This window comes from Phalacrocorax carbo, chromosome 1 (assembly GCF_963921805.1).
Source record: "Phalacrocorax carbo chromosome 1, bPhaCar2.1, whole genome shotgun sequence".
In the NCBI taxonomy this organism is placed as follows: Eukaryota; Metazoa; Chordata; class Aves; order Suliformes; family Phalacrocoracidae; genus Phalacrocorax; species Phalacrocorax carbo.
In genome coordinates, this window is record NC_087513.1 from 186348853 (window position 1) to 186364701 (window position 15849).

The 15849-nt window shown below is 40.3% G+C and overlaps 1 protein-coding gene across 4 annotated transcripts in view; it reads left to right on the plus strand.

The window, feature by feature from the left end:
• The first annotated feature begins 2348 nt into the window (after positions 1-2348).
• LRCH1 (leucine rich repeats and calponin homology domain containing 1) overlaps positions 2349-15849 on the plus strand; it is a 140327-nt gene continuing 126826 nt past the window's right edge. For 2 of the 4 annotated variants that reach the window (XR_010371144.1, XR_010371145.1), the window contains exon 1: positions 2349-2799. Coding sequence is in view for 1 of the 4 variants with exons in the window: in XM_064440857.1 (XP_064296927.1) it covers positions 2559-2799 (241 nt within the window). In the remaining 3 variants the exon portion in view is untranslated. The remainder of the gene's footprint in view (positions 2800-15849) is intronic. The other 2 variants (XR_010371146.1, XM_064440857.1) reach the window with 2 other exon arrangements.

Genomic DNA, 15849 nt, shown 5'->3' on the forward strand with positions numbered 1-15849 from the left:
CTAGTTTGGCTTAGCTGCTGTGCCAGGCTGTACTCTCTTTGTGATCCAACCAAAGTTAATATAGGGAGCGTGACCTTTTATATACATCTGCATGGATAGCAAATGGGTGCTGTTGCAATTGATCTTTACTTTTTCTGTAGTGTTTTAAACTTCTGATTCTTTGTATCTACAGGAGTGGAGTTAGACCTGGCATGGCACTCAGGCAGAGAAGAGAGAAAATCAAGGTATTGCTGCTACCCTCCCTTATGCAAGATGCTGTGAATCAAATCCCAGGATTAGTGTTACGGTGTGAAGACAAGGAAAATAAAAAAAAAAGCTTTTATTTTTAACAAAATCAGCACTAGAAATCATTTTGTCTTACCAGAAGTGGGGGAGGAAGGAACATGGTGTCCCACTGGTGAGAAAACTTACCAAACCTCACCAAAAGACAGGCCTGCTATCTGACAGTAAAGAGCTGGTGCTGGAAGATGATTTCTGCAGATATGCTGTCTGAATGTTTAGTTCTATATCATGAGTTTCAAAATAAAGTTCCATGAGTAATTTAATACACATGAAATCTCCTGTGCAAAGTTATTTACTGGGTTATAAAACCTATGATATTTCAGACTTCTCTAAGTGCAAAAGAATATAGTACCTAGTTCATTAAACTTGCATTAAAAAAATGTCCATTATAGGGGAAGTCTAGCAGTTTACTCAACTTGAACTACTGTTCATCAACACTTTTCTTTAAATCGCTGAGAAGATGTAGCTATTCATCTGTTTCTTTATGTTTTCTAGCAGCAATGCAAAGATTGCACACAAGCTGGAATTAAGCCTTTTAACAAATCCAAAACATGCAGTGACTAGTGGAAATTTGTGGTAAAAACTAACTTAAAAACCCTCCAACAAGCTTTGTCAAAAGTAATGTGATATCTGGGCACAACTGTTGATGTGGTAACTGTTGATTTCCTCTTTGGCTAGGGGCTGTTCCAAGGAGTGGTGTCAAGAATTGCCCTCTGGTGCACCCAGGATTTTCTCAAACTGGTAGGACACTGAATTTGTCATGCCAAAACCTGAGATCTCCACATCAAACATGAAGAACTGGCAATTGTAGGTGTGATGGGAGTTTGGACTGGAGTTTAAGCTCAGGGCCTATATTTTAGCTGCAGTATAAATGTACTTACAGTGAAATAATCACCCTCCTACCCATCTAACCTTACAGCTTTTAATGTAAGGCAGCCTGTTTAACATGCTGCTGTGCTGCCTGCAATGCTTCTGCAGTGATGCAATGTATACAAAACTACCACGAAAAATGCTGATACTGACAGCGTATCTTAATTATAAAGAACAAGTTTTTAATGGATGTTATGATGCTGTTATGTGAAAAGATCTACCTCTTACACGCTTGCTCCCTTTTAACCAGTGCTGTTTCTTGTTGTAACTGCTAAACTCACTATGATCTCTCCTGTTTTTCAGAAACTAAGAGTTATTTCACTGGGGCAATTCTGTTTTCCTTCTCCCTGTAGTGCTCAGTGGTTGAACTCCCTGGAGCTGGAAAGGCTTTGGTTTAATGTCAGCCATTGATCACAGCACAGGGTAATTGAGTGAAATGTAACGGCCTGTAAAATACAGGTCATGGGTGATGACGTCCAAGTCCTTTTTTAGCTTTGAACTCTGTAAACCCTGTGGAAACACGTGGCCTTGCTCCTCTCCCACTCCGAGGCTTGCCTTTGCAAAGCTACAGAAACTGCGGGGGAAATAAACCAAAACCAACACCGTCGCCCCCTCAGAAGGGTTATCCCACTGAAATCTGATCATGATTCCTGTGGTTGGATTGTCACGACAAATCACACCTTCGAGGGTCCCTCTTTGGCAGGCTGGGCCCCAGGGGCCACGCACATGTGTGAAGCAGCCCCCGCGGGAGAAGCAAGTCACAGAAAAGCCTTCTGCAGGGCAGACGCTCCCCAGGGCCTAGTTCAGTGGCAACAACCACTGCAGCTTTTAATTTTCAAATGAGGCCTTCCACGTGAGCACATCCGTGCTTGCCTGTGCACACGCGCGCCGTGGTTTCACGCCACACAACTACAAATTGCTTCACATCCAGCCCCTGAGCCTGCCGCCGCAGTTAGCGTGGCGAACGACTTCGACGGGTGTCGGGGGAAGGGGCCAAAGGAAGGCAGTGCGGGTGCCGTGACAAAAAGCAAGGGAGAGCTCACCCCCTCCCTTCACGCTCGCATGCGGCTGCCGTTGTCGTCGCCGCTGCAGCAGCGGGAGGCCGGGGGCGCGCCGCGCGCCGCCGCTAGGTGGCGCCGCCGTGCCCCGCCCCGCGCGCCGCCCGCGGGAGCCGTGCCGGGGAAGGGAGGGGGGAGCGGTGGTGAGGTGGAGCATGCGCAGTGGGCGCGCCTCGCCCGGGCGGTTCGCGTCCGCCTCCTTCGCCTGCGCTGCCGTTCCCCCTCCCCCTCACGGCGGCGCCGCCACCACCACAGCGAGCGGGAGGAGGAGGAAGGGGGAAAGAGAGAGGGAGGCAGGTCCGGCGGCCCTCTCGGGTACCCCCAGCGGCGAGGCGGGCGAGGGGAAAGATGGCGACGCTGGGAGGCGAGTCGCAGCCCTTCCCCGCCGCTGCCCTGGCGGCGGCAACGGCCGGGGTGGGCGGCGGCGGCGGGTCGTTGGGTTTGCAGGCGCCGCTGAACCGCGGTCTGGAACGGGCGTTGGAAGAGGCGGCTAACTCCGGGGCGCTCAACCTGAGCGGCAGGAAGCTGAAGGAGTTCCCGCGCAGCGCCGCCGCCCTCAGCCACGACCTCTCCGATACGGTGCGGGCAGGTGAGGCCAGGCGAGGAACTGGGGGCGCGGAGAGGAGCGGGCGGCCGGCGCCAGTATCTGAGGGGGCGGGCGGGGGGGGGGGGAGGAAGGTGGGTCCCACCTTCCGCCCCCTCCCGCCCCCTCATGCATCTTAGTGCCCCCCAACCTCCCTGTGAGAAGAACACCCACTCCCTACCCTTTCACTCAACCTCTGTGACATGAGGCGTTCGCCCTCTCCTGGGCACGACCCCACAGGGGGAACGGAGCCGGCTCTCAGTTCTGCTTGGACCCTGTCCTTTCTTTATTTTTTCATCCTGTTCTCTGCCTTGCTGTATGAGGTAGGTGTTTGCTCCCATATGGCTGGATAGCTGCACCCCACCACCCCCCTCCTCCCGCGTTTGATGAGGCAGAGCTGCTTCTCCCATGGCACACTGGAGGAGCGTGTGTGTGTGAATTCTTGCTCGCACCTGTCTCCTTTCCCCTCTGGGGAATGTGCATTTCTGTGCCACCCTTCCCTGACCGCTGAGGTTTGAGGTGGCAGCCAGCCCACCTTTGAATCTGTTGCGTGAGGAATGTGTATGCATGCCAGGTTCAATACCTGCACCTTCTGTCCTGCTGCTTGTACGTGGACGCATCTGGCATGGAGGGGATCCATGTCTGTATATAACCACGTTAGGACACTCACATGCCTCTGAACATCTCACCTATTTGCATGCCACAGGTGAAGACATGTCTATAGGAACACTTTTGCTCTGCAGCTACCCCAGGGAGCATGCTGCTTTTCACAAATGCCACTTCTCTGACACTGGGGTTGACATCCACCCTTGTATGCTTACAGTCGTGTAGTCATAGGTCCAGCTCTGTATGCAATGCAGTCTTCCAAGGCAAATGTGGAGATAAAGCGCTTATCTTCACAGGCACTGTACATATTCTGCAGTGGGGGACACCATCATTACATAAATCTGCAGGGGGGGCAGGCCTGACAACCCTGCAGGCAGGAGTGGTGAGGGGAAGTGTATCCAGTCTGTGTTTATCTTGCCCTCACGCCCTCCTTCCAACATGAAAAAAGGCACACTTGTTTTCTCATGTAAGGGACAGACCCCTGCAAAGGGTCATATCTGTTTTCCTTGTCCCTGTTTGTGCTGGAGGTTGGAACCTAATCCGTTCTTTACACAGTGTCACTCAGTAGAACAGTACAAACCTGCACTAGAAGAATATATCCTGAGATCTTCAGCGTACCCCCTCTGTGTGCCCTTTTGCCTGCTGAAGATAGTTGTGCTTTAACAGCAAGGGAGCAGACAAGTTATCACTTGTTCTTGTCCCACAAAACAGCAGGTGCCATACCTGCATGCAAACACATGATAACCTAAATTCTCAACTGCTCCTGCACATGAGGGTATTTATGGCTTTTTGTATGTGGAGACATATATGCTTTCTGCACGCTTGCATCTATCCCGGCTATAGGGAACAGAGAGTAGTGTCTCAGATGTGTAGTAGATGTCATATGGAATTGTTATTTAGCTCTGTCACTTGTTTGCCGTTCCTGAATGGATTTCACAGCAGTCTCTGTGAATACCTGTATCATCGTATCAATAGAAGAGAAATATGAAGGAAACCTGATGAATGAGAAACTACCATGAATTGGTAGCATGAATTGCCTTGCTAACCATTAACCCCCTTCAGTAACAGTCATGATAGTGAAAGGGATAAGGCGCTATAGAGGAAATGTATGCAGTTAGAAGAATGTCTGTCACCTTGTCTCCCCAAGCAAGATGTTTAATCTCTTTTCTTTTTTAAATTTGTAGTCTAGTGAAGACATGCCATGATATGAGATTAGTTTGGAAATCCAGAAAATTAGCTTGTTTGGTTTGGCCTAATATTGATCCAAACTGTTGGAAAACTAAATTATATACTGGAAAAAAAACTCTTTGATTGGCAGTGATTGCATGTTAGTATTTGTATATTGTGTAAGTATGCTCTGTATGAGCATGAGTTGTGTGTTGTATGTGTTGGTAATACATGCCTGTTACATGCTTACTTATTCTAGTAAGTTTTCTTTTCAGAGGAGAGCTCTGGAAAAAAGTTTTTGCTTTCAAGCGTTAACGTGTTTTTGTTGAAGTTTACACAGAAGACATTAAATGTGAAATTAGATGTAGAATGGGATTTTCATTCTCGTTCTGTTTGGCATAAACAGCAGTGTAGAGCAGCCCCTGTCTCAATCTTGTAACAACAGCGGTCCCTTTTTAGGAGAGTTAAGTATTAATCTACAGTTATTTTATAGTTTCGTTTGTTACAGCATGTTGTAACTGTTTAATGGGATTTTTTTTTGCCTTGTGAGTTAAGTCGTATGCTGATGTATTTCCAAAAAATCTGCGTTCCTTTTCACTTGTTACATTACATAAGTAGAATATATAAACAGAAGAGACGCTTGGCTTAAGCCCAGATTTCTGAAGCTCTCAGGGCATACTCTTGATGGGAATTTTCTTTCTCGCTTCCTCTCCATAAATGTGCATGGTATAAAACCAGTACTTTCTTGTACTACTTGGAATATGTCCTTGCAATGAGTGACTTTTGCTGTTGGATTTGGTGTGCTGACATGTCTCTGAAGCCCTGACACTCTGGTGGTTGGAGGGTAGGGGTAGCCTTTCACCGTTAAAACATTTTTGGTAAAGAGGGCCAGTCTCACTGAAAAATACAGACAGTTGTTGATTTAGAGGAGACTAGTCTGGGGGACTGAGTTCAGAGATCTGAGGAGCAGGGGATTTCCAGAGTACTGAAACCATGCCTGCATCTAGGCAGTGTTTTAGCATTAGATCCAGTATTTCTGGATTAAGAAAATGATGGTCTACTTATAACTCTCAAATAAAATATTATCAAGCTTGTTTTCTAGAAAAGTTCTGAGTGCTTTAGGTAGGTCTGAGGAAGGCAGAAGTGTTAAACTTTAAATTCTATGTTAATTAATTAATTTTTTTCCTGAAGTTAGAAATCAGTTGTTATATAGCAATTGATACCCTTACAAAAGGGATGTAGCTTGGTTGCCTTTAATAACTGCAACTGAATTGCTTGACTTCTCTAGTTCCTGTTGCAGTTATGTTCCATAGTAACTGTAGAGGCTTAACTATACTTGTCATGATCTGTGTTGCTTTCTGCAGCTTCTTGGTATGCTTTTTCTTCTGTGACTTTTCTTTGCACTGAATAAGTCTTGCTTATAGAGACACGATAGGACATTTCTTCCTCCATCTTTGAAAGTTCTGCTTAAGAGCTGAGTGACCCAGTTAGATGAACTTTCAGGCAGTATCTTTGCACGCAGAAGAGAGTTTGCATGGCGTGCAGTACTGTTAGAAGAAAATAAAGCCCCTATGTAAAGTATCTTGAGTTTAGTCAGATATTTTAAACCACATCAGTGTGGATGCATTGCAAAAACCATTTCAAAAATAATAAATTCTATTCTTATCACTTCTATTACAGGCTGGGTTATGCAGAAGACAGTGGCACAGTAATCACATAGTTCTTAAGTAATAGTATGCAATTATATTCCTCAAAACCACTGGGAATGCTGGAAGCATGTTAGTTTATAAAAGAGGAAGAAAAAGCCCCAAAGCTGTTACTTAAATATGTAACCATGGCTGCCTGTATCATATCAGCCTTCTTCTGTAGGCTTTGGCTGTATTTCTGAAAACAGATCCTTTGAACCTTTTCTGGTGAATACCTGTTTCATCCATTTCTGTTGTGTGGGTTAGGCACATGAGGAAGGCTTATTTGCTGCTGCTCGTGATGATGTGGGAGAGAAGTAAATATTTTTTTTCTTAAATCAGGTGTTGGATTGTTTGAAAAGAGAAATTGAAACATTTGCTAGTTTGGACAGCATGAACTTCTGGAAGGAATATGTATTTATTTTTTGGACTGTAGAATGCTCATTAGACAAAGGAACTCCTACCTGCTGTTTTTGAAAATGTTTATAAATGGACTGTGCTCTCCAGACAATGCTGTGTTGAAGACACCTTAGCCTGGCAATGTCTTTGAAATAGTTGCTTGGACTGTGTAACTATGAATTTATTTTCAAGATGGTTGAAAAATCACAGTATCATCTGAACAACTACCTGAAAACCTGTAGAGTTTTAATTTTAGTTTTTGGGGTACTTTAGCTTGAGTTTTGACATCTAAGTGCTTCAAGTGGAGTCATGTAAAGGGCAAAAAACCCCCCGAAACCTGAAGTTACAAGTTGTCTTCCATCACAGTTAAATCCAGGAACGCATTTCTTTGTACCCAACAGTTTGAAGTTCTTTCTGCTTGTCTTTCTGAAAAATGTATTTCTTGTTTGGGGGATTGATACTGGTTCAGGTGAAATATATTCCTTTTAGTCCACTTTGTAATAATAATTATAATAATAAAAAAATCTTATTTACCTTTTAAAAAAGTAAACTACTATGTGTATTAGATTGCCATAACTTATTCTCACCGATTTTCTCAGTCTCCTTTATTAATGCAATTCTTCCTTTATTTCTAAGAATTCTCCATATTATAGCAGTAGATGTGCTGTTGGTTCCACATATTATAAATGCAGGTTGTACTGGGAAGGACGTCACAGACTAGCTTGTGCTACTGCACGCTTTCATGAACCAAAAATGACTGCCAAACAGATTCCTCTCTAGAATCTGGTTATTATTTGGTCACTATGGAGAAAAAGAGATTTGATATGCTCCTCTCCTTTTAAGAATTATCTCTGATAATTGCTGCTTTGAATAGGTTGCAATTTCATTGTCTTGAATTCTTATTTTGATTACATTGTGGTTATTTTGGACAAGGCTTCTTGAGAACCTTTCATTTGGCTCATTTTTTCCAAGTTCATATCAATAAAAACTTCTTTAATTATAAAGCTGAAAAAAAGAATAAAACTCTTGTTTCTTCATGTTCAATAGTCAGTCCCTTTCTGTGTTTATTTGAAGATTTCTAATCATACTTATTCTGTCTTACACAAATAATATCCTAAGTGTGTTAGGACAGGGAGAGAGGAGGAAGTATGTTTGTTTATTCTCACAAATGAATTGAATATTACCCTGCAGCCAAAACTTATAAGATGTAACTCTTTTTTTGAAATTAGTATATAATGTATTTTTATACCAAGGCTAGAAAATGAAGATACATCCATTTTGTGTTCATTAATATGTATCCAATAGTATAAATGCAATTTCAGACTGTAACTTTATAATGTGGTCTGTCTGGACATCTCTGTATTAACACATTCTGGTTTCTTTTTTTTTTTTCTGATAAGCAGTGCTTTGTGAAAAAGCTTTATCAAACTAAAGTTTTTTTGAAAGCATAGGTGTGGTTATAACTGCAGAATACCCTTTTAAACCCTTTGGTCCTTTTTTTCTCTTTCTTTCCCAAGTCTGAGTATGTCCTTGCTTGTGGATCATATGAACATCAAGGCTATTGACTCCTGTTGAAAAGACTCTATTAGTTCTTTTGTTATATGGAGTCTAGTCAGTTGTGCTTTTACAAGTTACCTCTTTTGTCTGGACATTTATGCCCCCGTGGATGAAATGCAGTGACTTTGCAGGTGCTGTTTGGCTCTTCTCAGCACAAAATAAAGTGAAGTAGGTCCGAGTGCCTTTTGTTGCATGAAACAAATTAGGAGCGCTCAATTGCCTGGTTACTGTTCCAGAATGTGGCTTGAACAGATTAATGGCTTTCCAGCACTCACTCTGTGTGTGTGTCCATCTCCTTCCCCAGAGTGGTTTCTTTTTGTTTCTTCTTTGGCTAGCTAGCTTTGTCTGTAGAGAAGCTTCAAAACTCTAGTGCAAGGGCTAAGAGGTAGGAGAGATGACAGCCTACAAATCACATGATGGGAGAGTGAAACCTCTCAATTTCAGCAGGAGTAAGCCCAGCAGTTTACTGAACCTTTACCCTTAAAGTTAACTTCCAGTTTAGGGTGGCTGTGCATGTAGGTGGATGAAAACGAATTGCTTTTGTAGAAATGTTGTCACTTCGTGTGCCCTTGGCCCATCTGCCTTGGATAGGACTGACTCAGAGCTCCAGAAGTTCTATTATGGTAGTAAAGGTGCTACAGGTTCTTTTTCAAATGCTTCTAGCCGAACAAAAACTTTGTTTTTGAAGATCCACTCGTATGTGATCACAGGCCTTGTGGGAGGTAGAAGCCAAATACCCCTACGTGCTTTGTGAGCCCCCTTTTCTTCCTTCCCTGGTCTGTTTCTTTTGTGTCCTTAGCACAAAAGACATCTTGGTTTAGACATCTGTAAAACAGGAGAGACAGTGTGTATTTTAATGCAGTTACTATACTAGAGTTTTGAAAGCACTAAATACATTTGTGAGGGGAAGAGACCAGGGTAGAATTGGCTGTGACAAAGTAGAATGAATATTTGCCATGTAGAACTGTGACTTGGAAGAGGAAGGGGGCAAATGCCAATGTAATATAGGTTTAAAAAGAAAATGGCTAGAAAGAAGATAGTGTTTAAAGGCAGAATTGTCATACAAAGTGAGTGAAAATATATGAAGTGGTAGAAGTGAAGGGATTAAGAGGTGAGCTCTGTACTCTTGGATGAGCGTAATGGCTTGAGATACTTTTCTGATATCTGTACAACTGAGGAAAAATTGATTTCTTGAGCAGTTACATTAATAGTGATTATAATTTTGTGAAGAGAGAATTAGATAATCATGAAGAAAATTATTTGACTCTAACATACACAACGGTTACAGGCTTTATGCTATGAATAATAGCTTAAAATTCATACTTCAAAAGATTAGCTGTTGAATTTAAGTTTGGGAAGCTTAGCATCCATTTGCCTGCAGAGCGAAAAGCCAGTGACATTTTTGCTGCTTACCAGAGTTGCAAGAGCAACTGAGACAGAGGGACTGATGTTACGCTTATCAGAATGACCGTTCTAGAAAGGATGAATAACCTTTCGAGGCCACAGACTGTTCATTCTGCCTGCTGTGTTCTTGCTGGCTCTGTTAGTAAGCATCCACTAGATTTGTGACCATTCCCAAGCTGGTTAGATCCCTAATTCACAATTGAAATCAATATGATTTAAATGGCACTTCTGAAACCAAAGAGGTATCCTTAACGTGTTCTGTTGAGACCAGAATTGTGAAAATAGCATACCCATTTATTGTCCTCCCATGTGTAGAACTTAAAGAGCCAGAAATTTATCACTGTATTCAGCGTGCAGATCAATGTCAAAAGTCAAGATGGGTGTTATGTCTCCCGACCTCTAATTGCTTTCTGCTGATTGTATTTTGTAAGGTATAATACCCACATCAGAGTAGTTCTTTGGAAAGGTACTGAGCAGTTAAGCTTTTGGAGGAATAATTACTTTCTGCTAAATTTGTGGGTAAATGCATCCTTGTGGGAGGAGTTCAGTTCTAAAATTCTAATGCTTCTCCCCAGCCTCTTCCCCCTAAGGGTGTCTTGCTGGCCAGCTTGCCTTTTTATCCCTTTCTTTCCTTGTATGGTGCAGAACACCATAATGTCTGTAAACCTCTTAACTATTTAAAAATAGAAATAACAATAACTGGTTTTCGTCCTTCTATCCCAGTCCGGAGGAGAAATATTTTTAAAGAAAAAAGAAGGACAAAACTTGTGAGATGATGATCTTGGCTGAGCCAAATGAGGGTTTGTTTTGCATTTAATTGGGAGCTTGAGGTTTGCACTCACTTTTGAAGCTGCATGAAATGTTTCATGTTCAGCTGAGCTTGTGGGAATTCTGATTTCTGTAGTTGGAAGCTATCTGATAATTTCATGATGCTAGTTTGAGGTAGCTCTTCTAGGTATGTTTAGAGAAGTTACTGGAAGTAGCTGGAGGTTTTGACTATCAGGATAGAGTTCTTGACTTTGCCTTTATGTGAAGCAGAAAAAGAGCGAAACAGCTGAGCACCATGTTAACAGTGATGTGTGCTGCTGAATGGATAAGGTTTTCATGTTGGTTTTCTGTAGCTAGGTGATTTTATTCCTTGGTGCGAATTGTAGTAACTGTAATATTGAGTGTGGAGGATGCAAACCTGTACAGGTGGTTTTCTTTTACTTGGTTTGGAAATACTCTTTCTTGAACGGAGGGAGCTATTTGTGCTGAACAAATAGGAAAATATGTTGGAAAATACTTGTTGTCTGTTACCTTTTTTGTTTTCAGTAGATTAATTTATTGAAATACACCAACCACTTGCATATATAAATTGCAAGTGTTGTAAAAATTATAAATGTTTTGTGTCTCCCTACAATTGTTTCAGCACTTCTCTTGGTAATCTTTCCTTTTTGAAGTGGATGTTGCCAATGTCAAGGTAGACTTGAAACACCTGCTTTAAAAACAGAACTTTTGTTTACTTCCAAAACTTCAGTGCTGTAAAATGCAAGATTGGTAACAGATTTATTTTCTAGTTTTTGCATTTAATTTTTTAGATTAGTTAGGTTTTTTCTACTAATGCAGCCTTATAAATACTTTTTTCTGGTAGAAGGAGACATTGTTGGGACAGCTGGCATTAATAAGTGGGTGGAGAATTTAAGGTAAATAGGTTTTTGAATTAAAGAAACTAAAGTCAGAAAAAACCCACCTCTTGGAAGTGTATTTAAACATGACATGTGCCTTGATTTCTTTATAATGTAGTTTATAATGTAAAGTAGTATGTTTCAGAAGTAGCAAAGTAGCTACAAATGGCAATTTCACTTTGATTTATTGTGTGTATACAGATGTATCAGTTTTTTTAACATCTGAAGTCTGCATCTTTATGTCACTTGCAGTGGCATCTCTCCTTTGTAGCACTATATTAGAGAGGCAAAAAGTAAACAAAAAAAATCAGATGAGAAATAAAAAAACCTCCACATTTAAATATGAAAAGTCAAGTTGATCTGTTGTTTGGTGAACAGAAGGAAACAGGTTAATAAAATGTGTGTGCAAAGATGAACTGGTGATCACTGAAACTGATGCAGAAGTTTTGGAAAACAGGCAAGAAATGGGGCAGGAAAAGAAAAGATTAATCCAAGGAAAGAAATGGAGCAGAATACCCCCTTGGATGAGACTTAAGGAAGTAAGGCAAGATACCCAAAAACAAATAGGAGAGTGCATGTATAGTAAGAACCTTGTGTCTGAATTTAAAGATTGTGAAATTGCTATCATGGTAAGGGAAATTAGTATTAAAATGGCACTTTTTTTTTTACTCTTTGAACTTTTAGTTGTTTATAAATTTAGTGACAGGAGAAATAGGGGGTAAAACTATAGAACACTTAACACGTCGTACCACTGCCATTGTTATATTCCTGTATTTTGAGAACAGTGAGGCCTAGCTGAATTTATTCAATTCAGTCTTTTTAAGGCATCGCAAATGTAGTAACAACAAAGCTATCTGTTTATTTGGTAGGGAGGGAGGAAGAACGTAGTGTCATTTATACGTTATATAATTAAAAAAATACGGACAGTGATGAAGATTTTTGGGGTGAGATTTCTGGTCAAAGATGAAAGGACCCTTCTCAGCAGTCAGGGGGGCAGGGGAAGATGCCCTGGTTATTAAACAGCAGCTGTGATTGGTTAAGGGGAGAAACTTAAACCCAGATTTCCCATGCTTTTGTAGGTTGTGTTGCTAGGGTTTATTTTTGAGGTGGGTTTTTTTTTGAGTTCATCCCAGTTCAAGAAAACTGTCTTTTTGCCTTCTGTTATGTATAGCGTTGTTTCCCTGCTTGGTAAGTTTGGCCTGTGATCCCTCTTCCAAGATCTGAATTTCAGTCTGGCTGAATGCCTACTCTTCGCCTGTGTTTCGTTTACCAGCCAGTTCAGATTGCTTTGAGTTAATGACTTGGTTTTTTCCTCACTCACACATGTCCTGCCACTTGCAAGTTTTACCAGAGGTCGTGTTTTCCCCTGCTTAGTAGTGGTTTTGAAGAAAGATGTATAACCATTTTTTTGTGACTTTGTTTGAATATGTTTGTGGGGTCCATCTAAAATGTTTTATGTTTCCATACTTTGCCTTATTTTAAGACCTGTCTGTACCAGTACCTAGTTTGTATACATCATCAATGTACTTTGTCATTGTGTGTAGTCTTTGATTACTTTTTTTATTCTCTTGTGAGCAGATGATGTAGTTTCCTAGTGAAAATGTGCAGAAATTAACAGAGTGCTTTACAGAATTAAAGCTGTATTACAGTGGATGTTTCCATTCCTCAACTTTAAAATTTGATGGAAAACTATTATGTTTGACAATGAGCAGTTTCTTGCATTATTTTTTTGAGGTCTTTTGGGGGGATGAAAGAGGCTGCTGAGTCTGAAATTGCTTGCTTTTCTTTAAAAAAATTGGCATGTTTCTTCCCTATCTTTGGAACAGTCCTCTTATTTTCCTGCGTGCTTATTCAAATTCAGCATGAAAAGTGAAGGTGATCTATGGCAAGCACTTCAGAGAAAATTTTTGATGCAAGTGGTATGGATCTTATGATTTGAATGACATGATGAGCTAATATAAAATATCCAATAACTTCAATTTGCTAGAATTTTTGTGAGGGAATTTAGAGGTAAGACAGCCACTCTTGGAATATTCTTTGGTACCATGGTTTTGCAGCTTTACTGCTATGTTAAAGTGTGCTGTGGGTAACTTTGACATTCAGCCAACCAATGAGGAACTTCTAAGTAGTCTTTTGAATTTCTTGTATTCTGGTTAATTTAAAAGCCTTTTATGTAATTATATTGTGTCTTGATGTAATGACTTTAAGAGCTGATTTCTATTTTTAGGTGGTCTTAGCATATTCCTTGTTCAGTGTTTCTGTTAAAAATTACCTTGCAAATCTTGCTCTGCTTGGTGAGTTACTGTTCTATAACGATGCAGGTTATCCCTGGTTTTGCAGATTGGAAAACTGAGGAACAGAAATTTTGAATGGCTTAATCCAGATCTCATAACAGATCAAGGACAAAACTGAAAGGATTCCAGCTTTGGTTCTCTGGCTTTTATTTTTACATCTCAATGAAGACAGTGTAAGATATTTGGAAGATTGGATGTTGAGGTGTTTGAATTGAAGCTTTGTTATTCTAGAAGATATTGGGATAGTAGTAAAGATGTAAACCTTGAAGCTTTTGTTAGGCTTTTAAGCCCTGGGAGTGATTTTAAATGTACTAACACCATGCAGAAACAAAGAGCATCTGGCGTGGAAACGTGGTAGTATGATTCAGAAATAGCCTCTAAAAGAATATCAGTATTGATTTGTAATCAGTTAAGAATCAGGTAGTACGAAAGAGTTAACTTAAAAAAAAAGTCAGTGTTTTGGCAAGAAGTGCTGTACTCTTTCTGTCAGTTTTCATATCTTTGTACATTTGGCTTTCTAGAGGACTGGAAAGGTTATTTTTGGCCTAGTGCCCAAGGCTAAAAATGGCTTCTGGAATCTTATAGCTGTGTTTGGAGTTGAACAGTTCTGTGCGGTAGTAATGTAACTGCAGTAATTGGTAGTCTCACTGAAGCATTTTAATTATGCACTTAAATGTTAAGCTGTGGGAGATGTGGCCATGTGATCCATGCAACATCTAGTTTATCAAAAAAACTTAAGCCATGTTTGTCTATGAAGCAATAGTAGCCTGAAAAAAAAGAGCTTTTCTACAAGTACTTGTTAAAGGGGAATAAGAATGAGTGCAAGGTTTAGCCTCTAGAGAGGAAAGCTCTAAAATGAAGAAATAAACCATGGTATTGCTATGGGAATAGCGAAGCATGAGCATTGTAGTTGAGACTATACATGTGGGGAAGAGAATGAGCCTGTGAAGTTTCTGTGTGCTTTAATCCAGTATAGTAGGATTTACCTCCAAAAGTGGGGAAAAAACCCCAAACCCAAAACCTGTCCTCTTTTACCCCCCCGCCCCAGTCAAGAAACAAATACACCAGTTACTATATGTGAATGCATGCCTATAATAAATGTAGGCTTCTGCATGATTTCTGAATAGTTTGGATGATGACATAACCAGAAGTCTGGAATAGTCAGAAGAATAATGAGAGGCTAACTATTTGAATCTGAAAAATCTTACACCAGTAAAAGATCTGAAAAGAAGACTTATGAAAAGACTGGATATTGCCTCCCTCTACATCCCTCCCAAATCTGTTGGCTTTTTCCCAAGTTTTTAATTGGAACAAGTGGGAATAATGCATGGTGTTGCAGGAAAGTAAAGCTTTTCACAACTAGAATTTGCATAAAAATACAATTGTATTAATTTTTTTGTGAGTGAAATCAGCATGGACAAATTCTGCATGAGAGTCAGTGTTGCTTTAGACATAGCTCATAAGCATCCATAAAACACTCATTCTAAAATCTCCTGAGAAATCAGTATTTGTTTTTTGTGTTCTAAATTTCCAGTGTAAGGCTTTGTTAACACAGTAGTCTGGAAATACGGCCAAAATAAAATAAGTTCTGATCAACCTTGATCACGCATATTTGAGGTGGCCAGACTAGTGAACAACTCTGCAAAGACTGTTAATTCTGTATCAGTGAAAATGTTTGAGACCTGTCTACTTCCAAAATTATTGTTTCTAAAATACAAATGCTTTTGTTCTAAACCATTTATGAAAAACAATCATTCCAGATCAACTTCTGTAAGACACCTATGCTCGATATGCTGAAAGGTTGAATTTTGCTTACCTGGACTAATCAGAAGCCTTGCTAGTTGTCCTAAATACAGCCATCCCTCTAAAACAGAATCTTTTGTTTAATGTTTTGATGGCTAAATAGTCTAAGCTGTTTTACATTTCTTGCTTACTACCTCTAGCCAAATAGTTTTATAGAATGTTTGCTATTTTAAAAAATTATTTTGATATGGTACTTATTGAAGATAAATAACCTTCTCAGTTAACAGCATTTGAAGGAATTAGACTGTCTAAAAATTTTCCTTCCTTGTCTCTAACAAAACCATCTTATTTTTTTAATGTTCTCATCATAGAAAAATAAAAGTGTTTTCAGTTAGAAGGTATTGTTCTGCTTATAATTGATTCATTTTGGAAAAAAGTCAGGTTTCTTTTGTGCTCAGTCTTAGTGCATTTACATTATGTCATTGTGTGTGTATTAATTATATTAAATGAATTATATAAAAAATGTTTCATGTG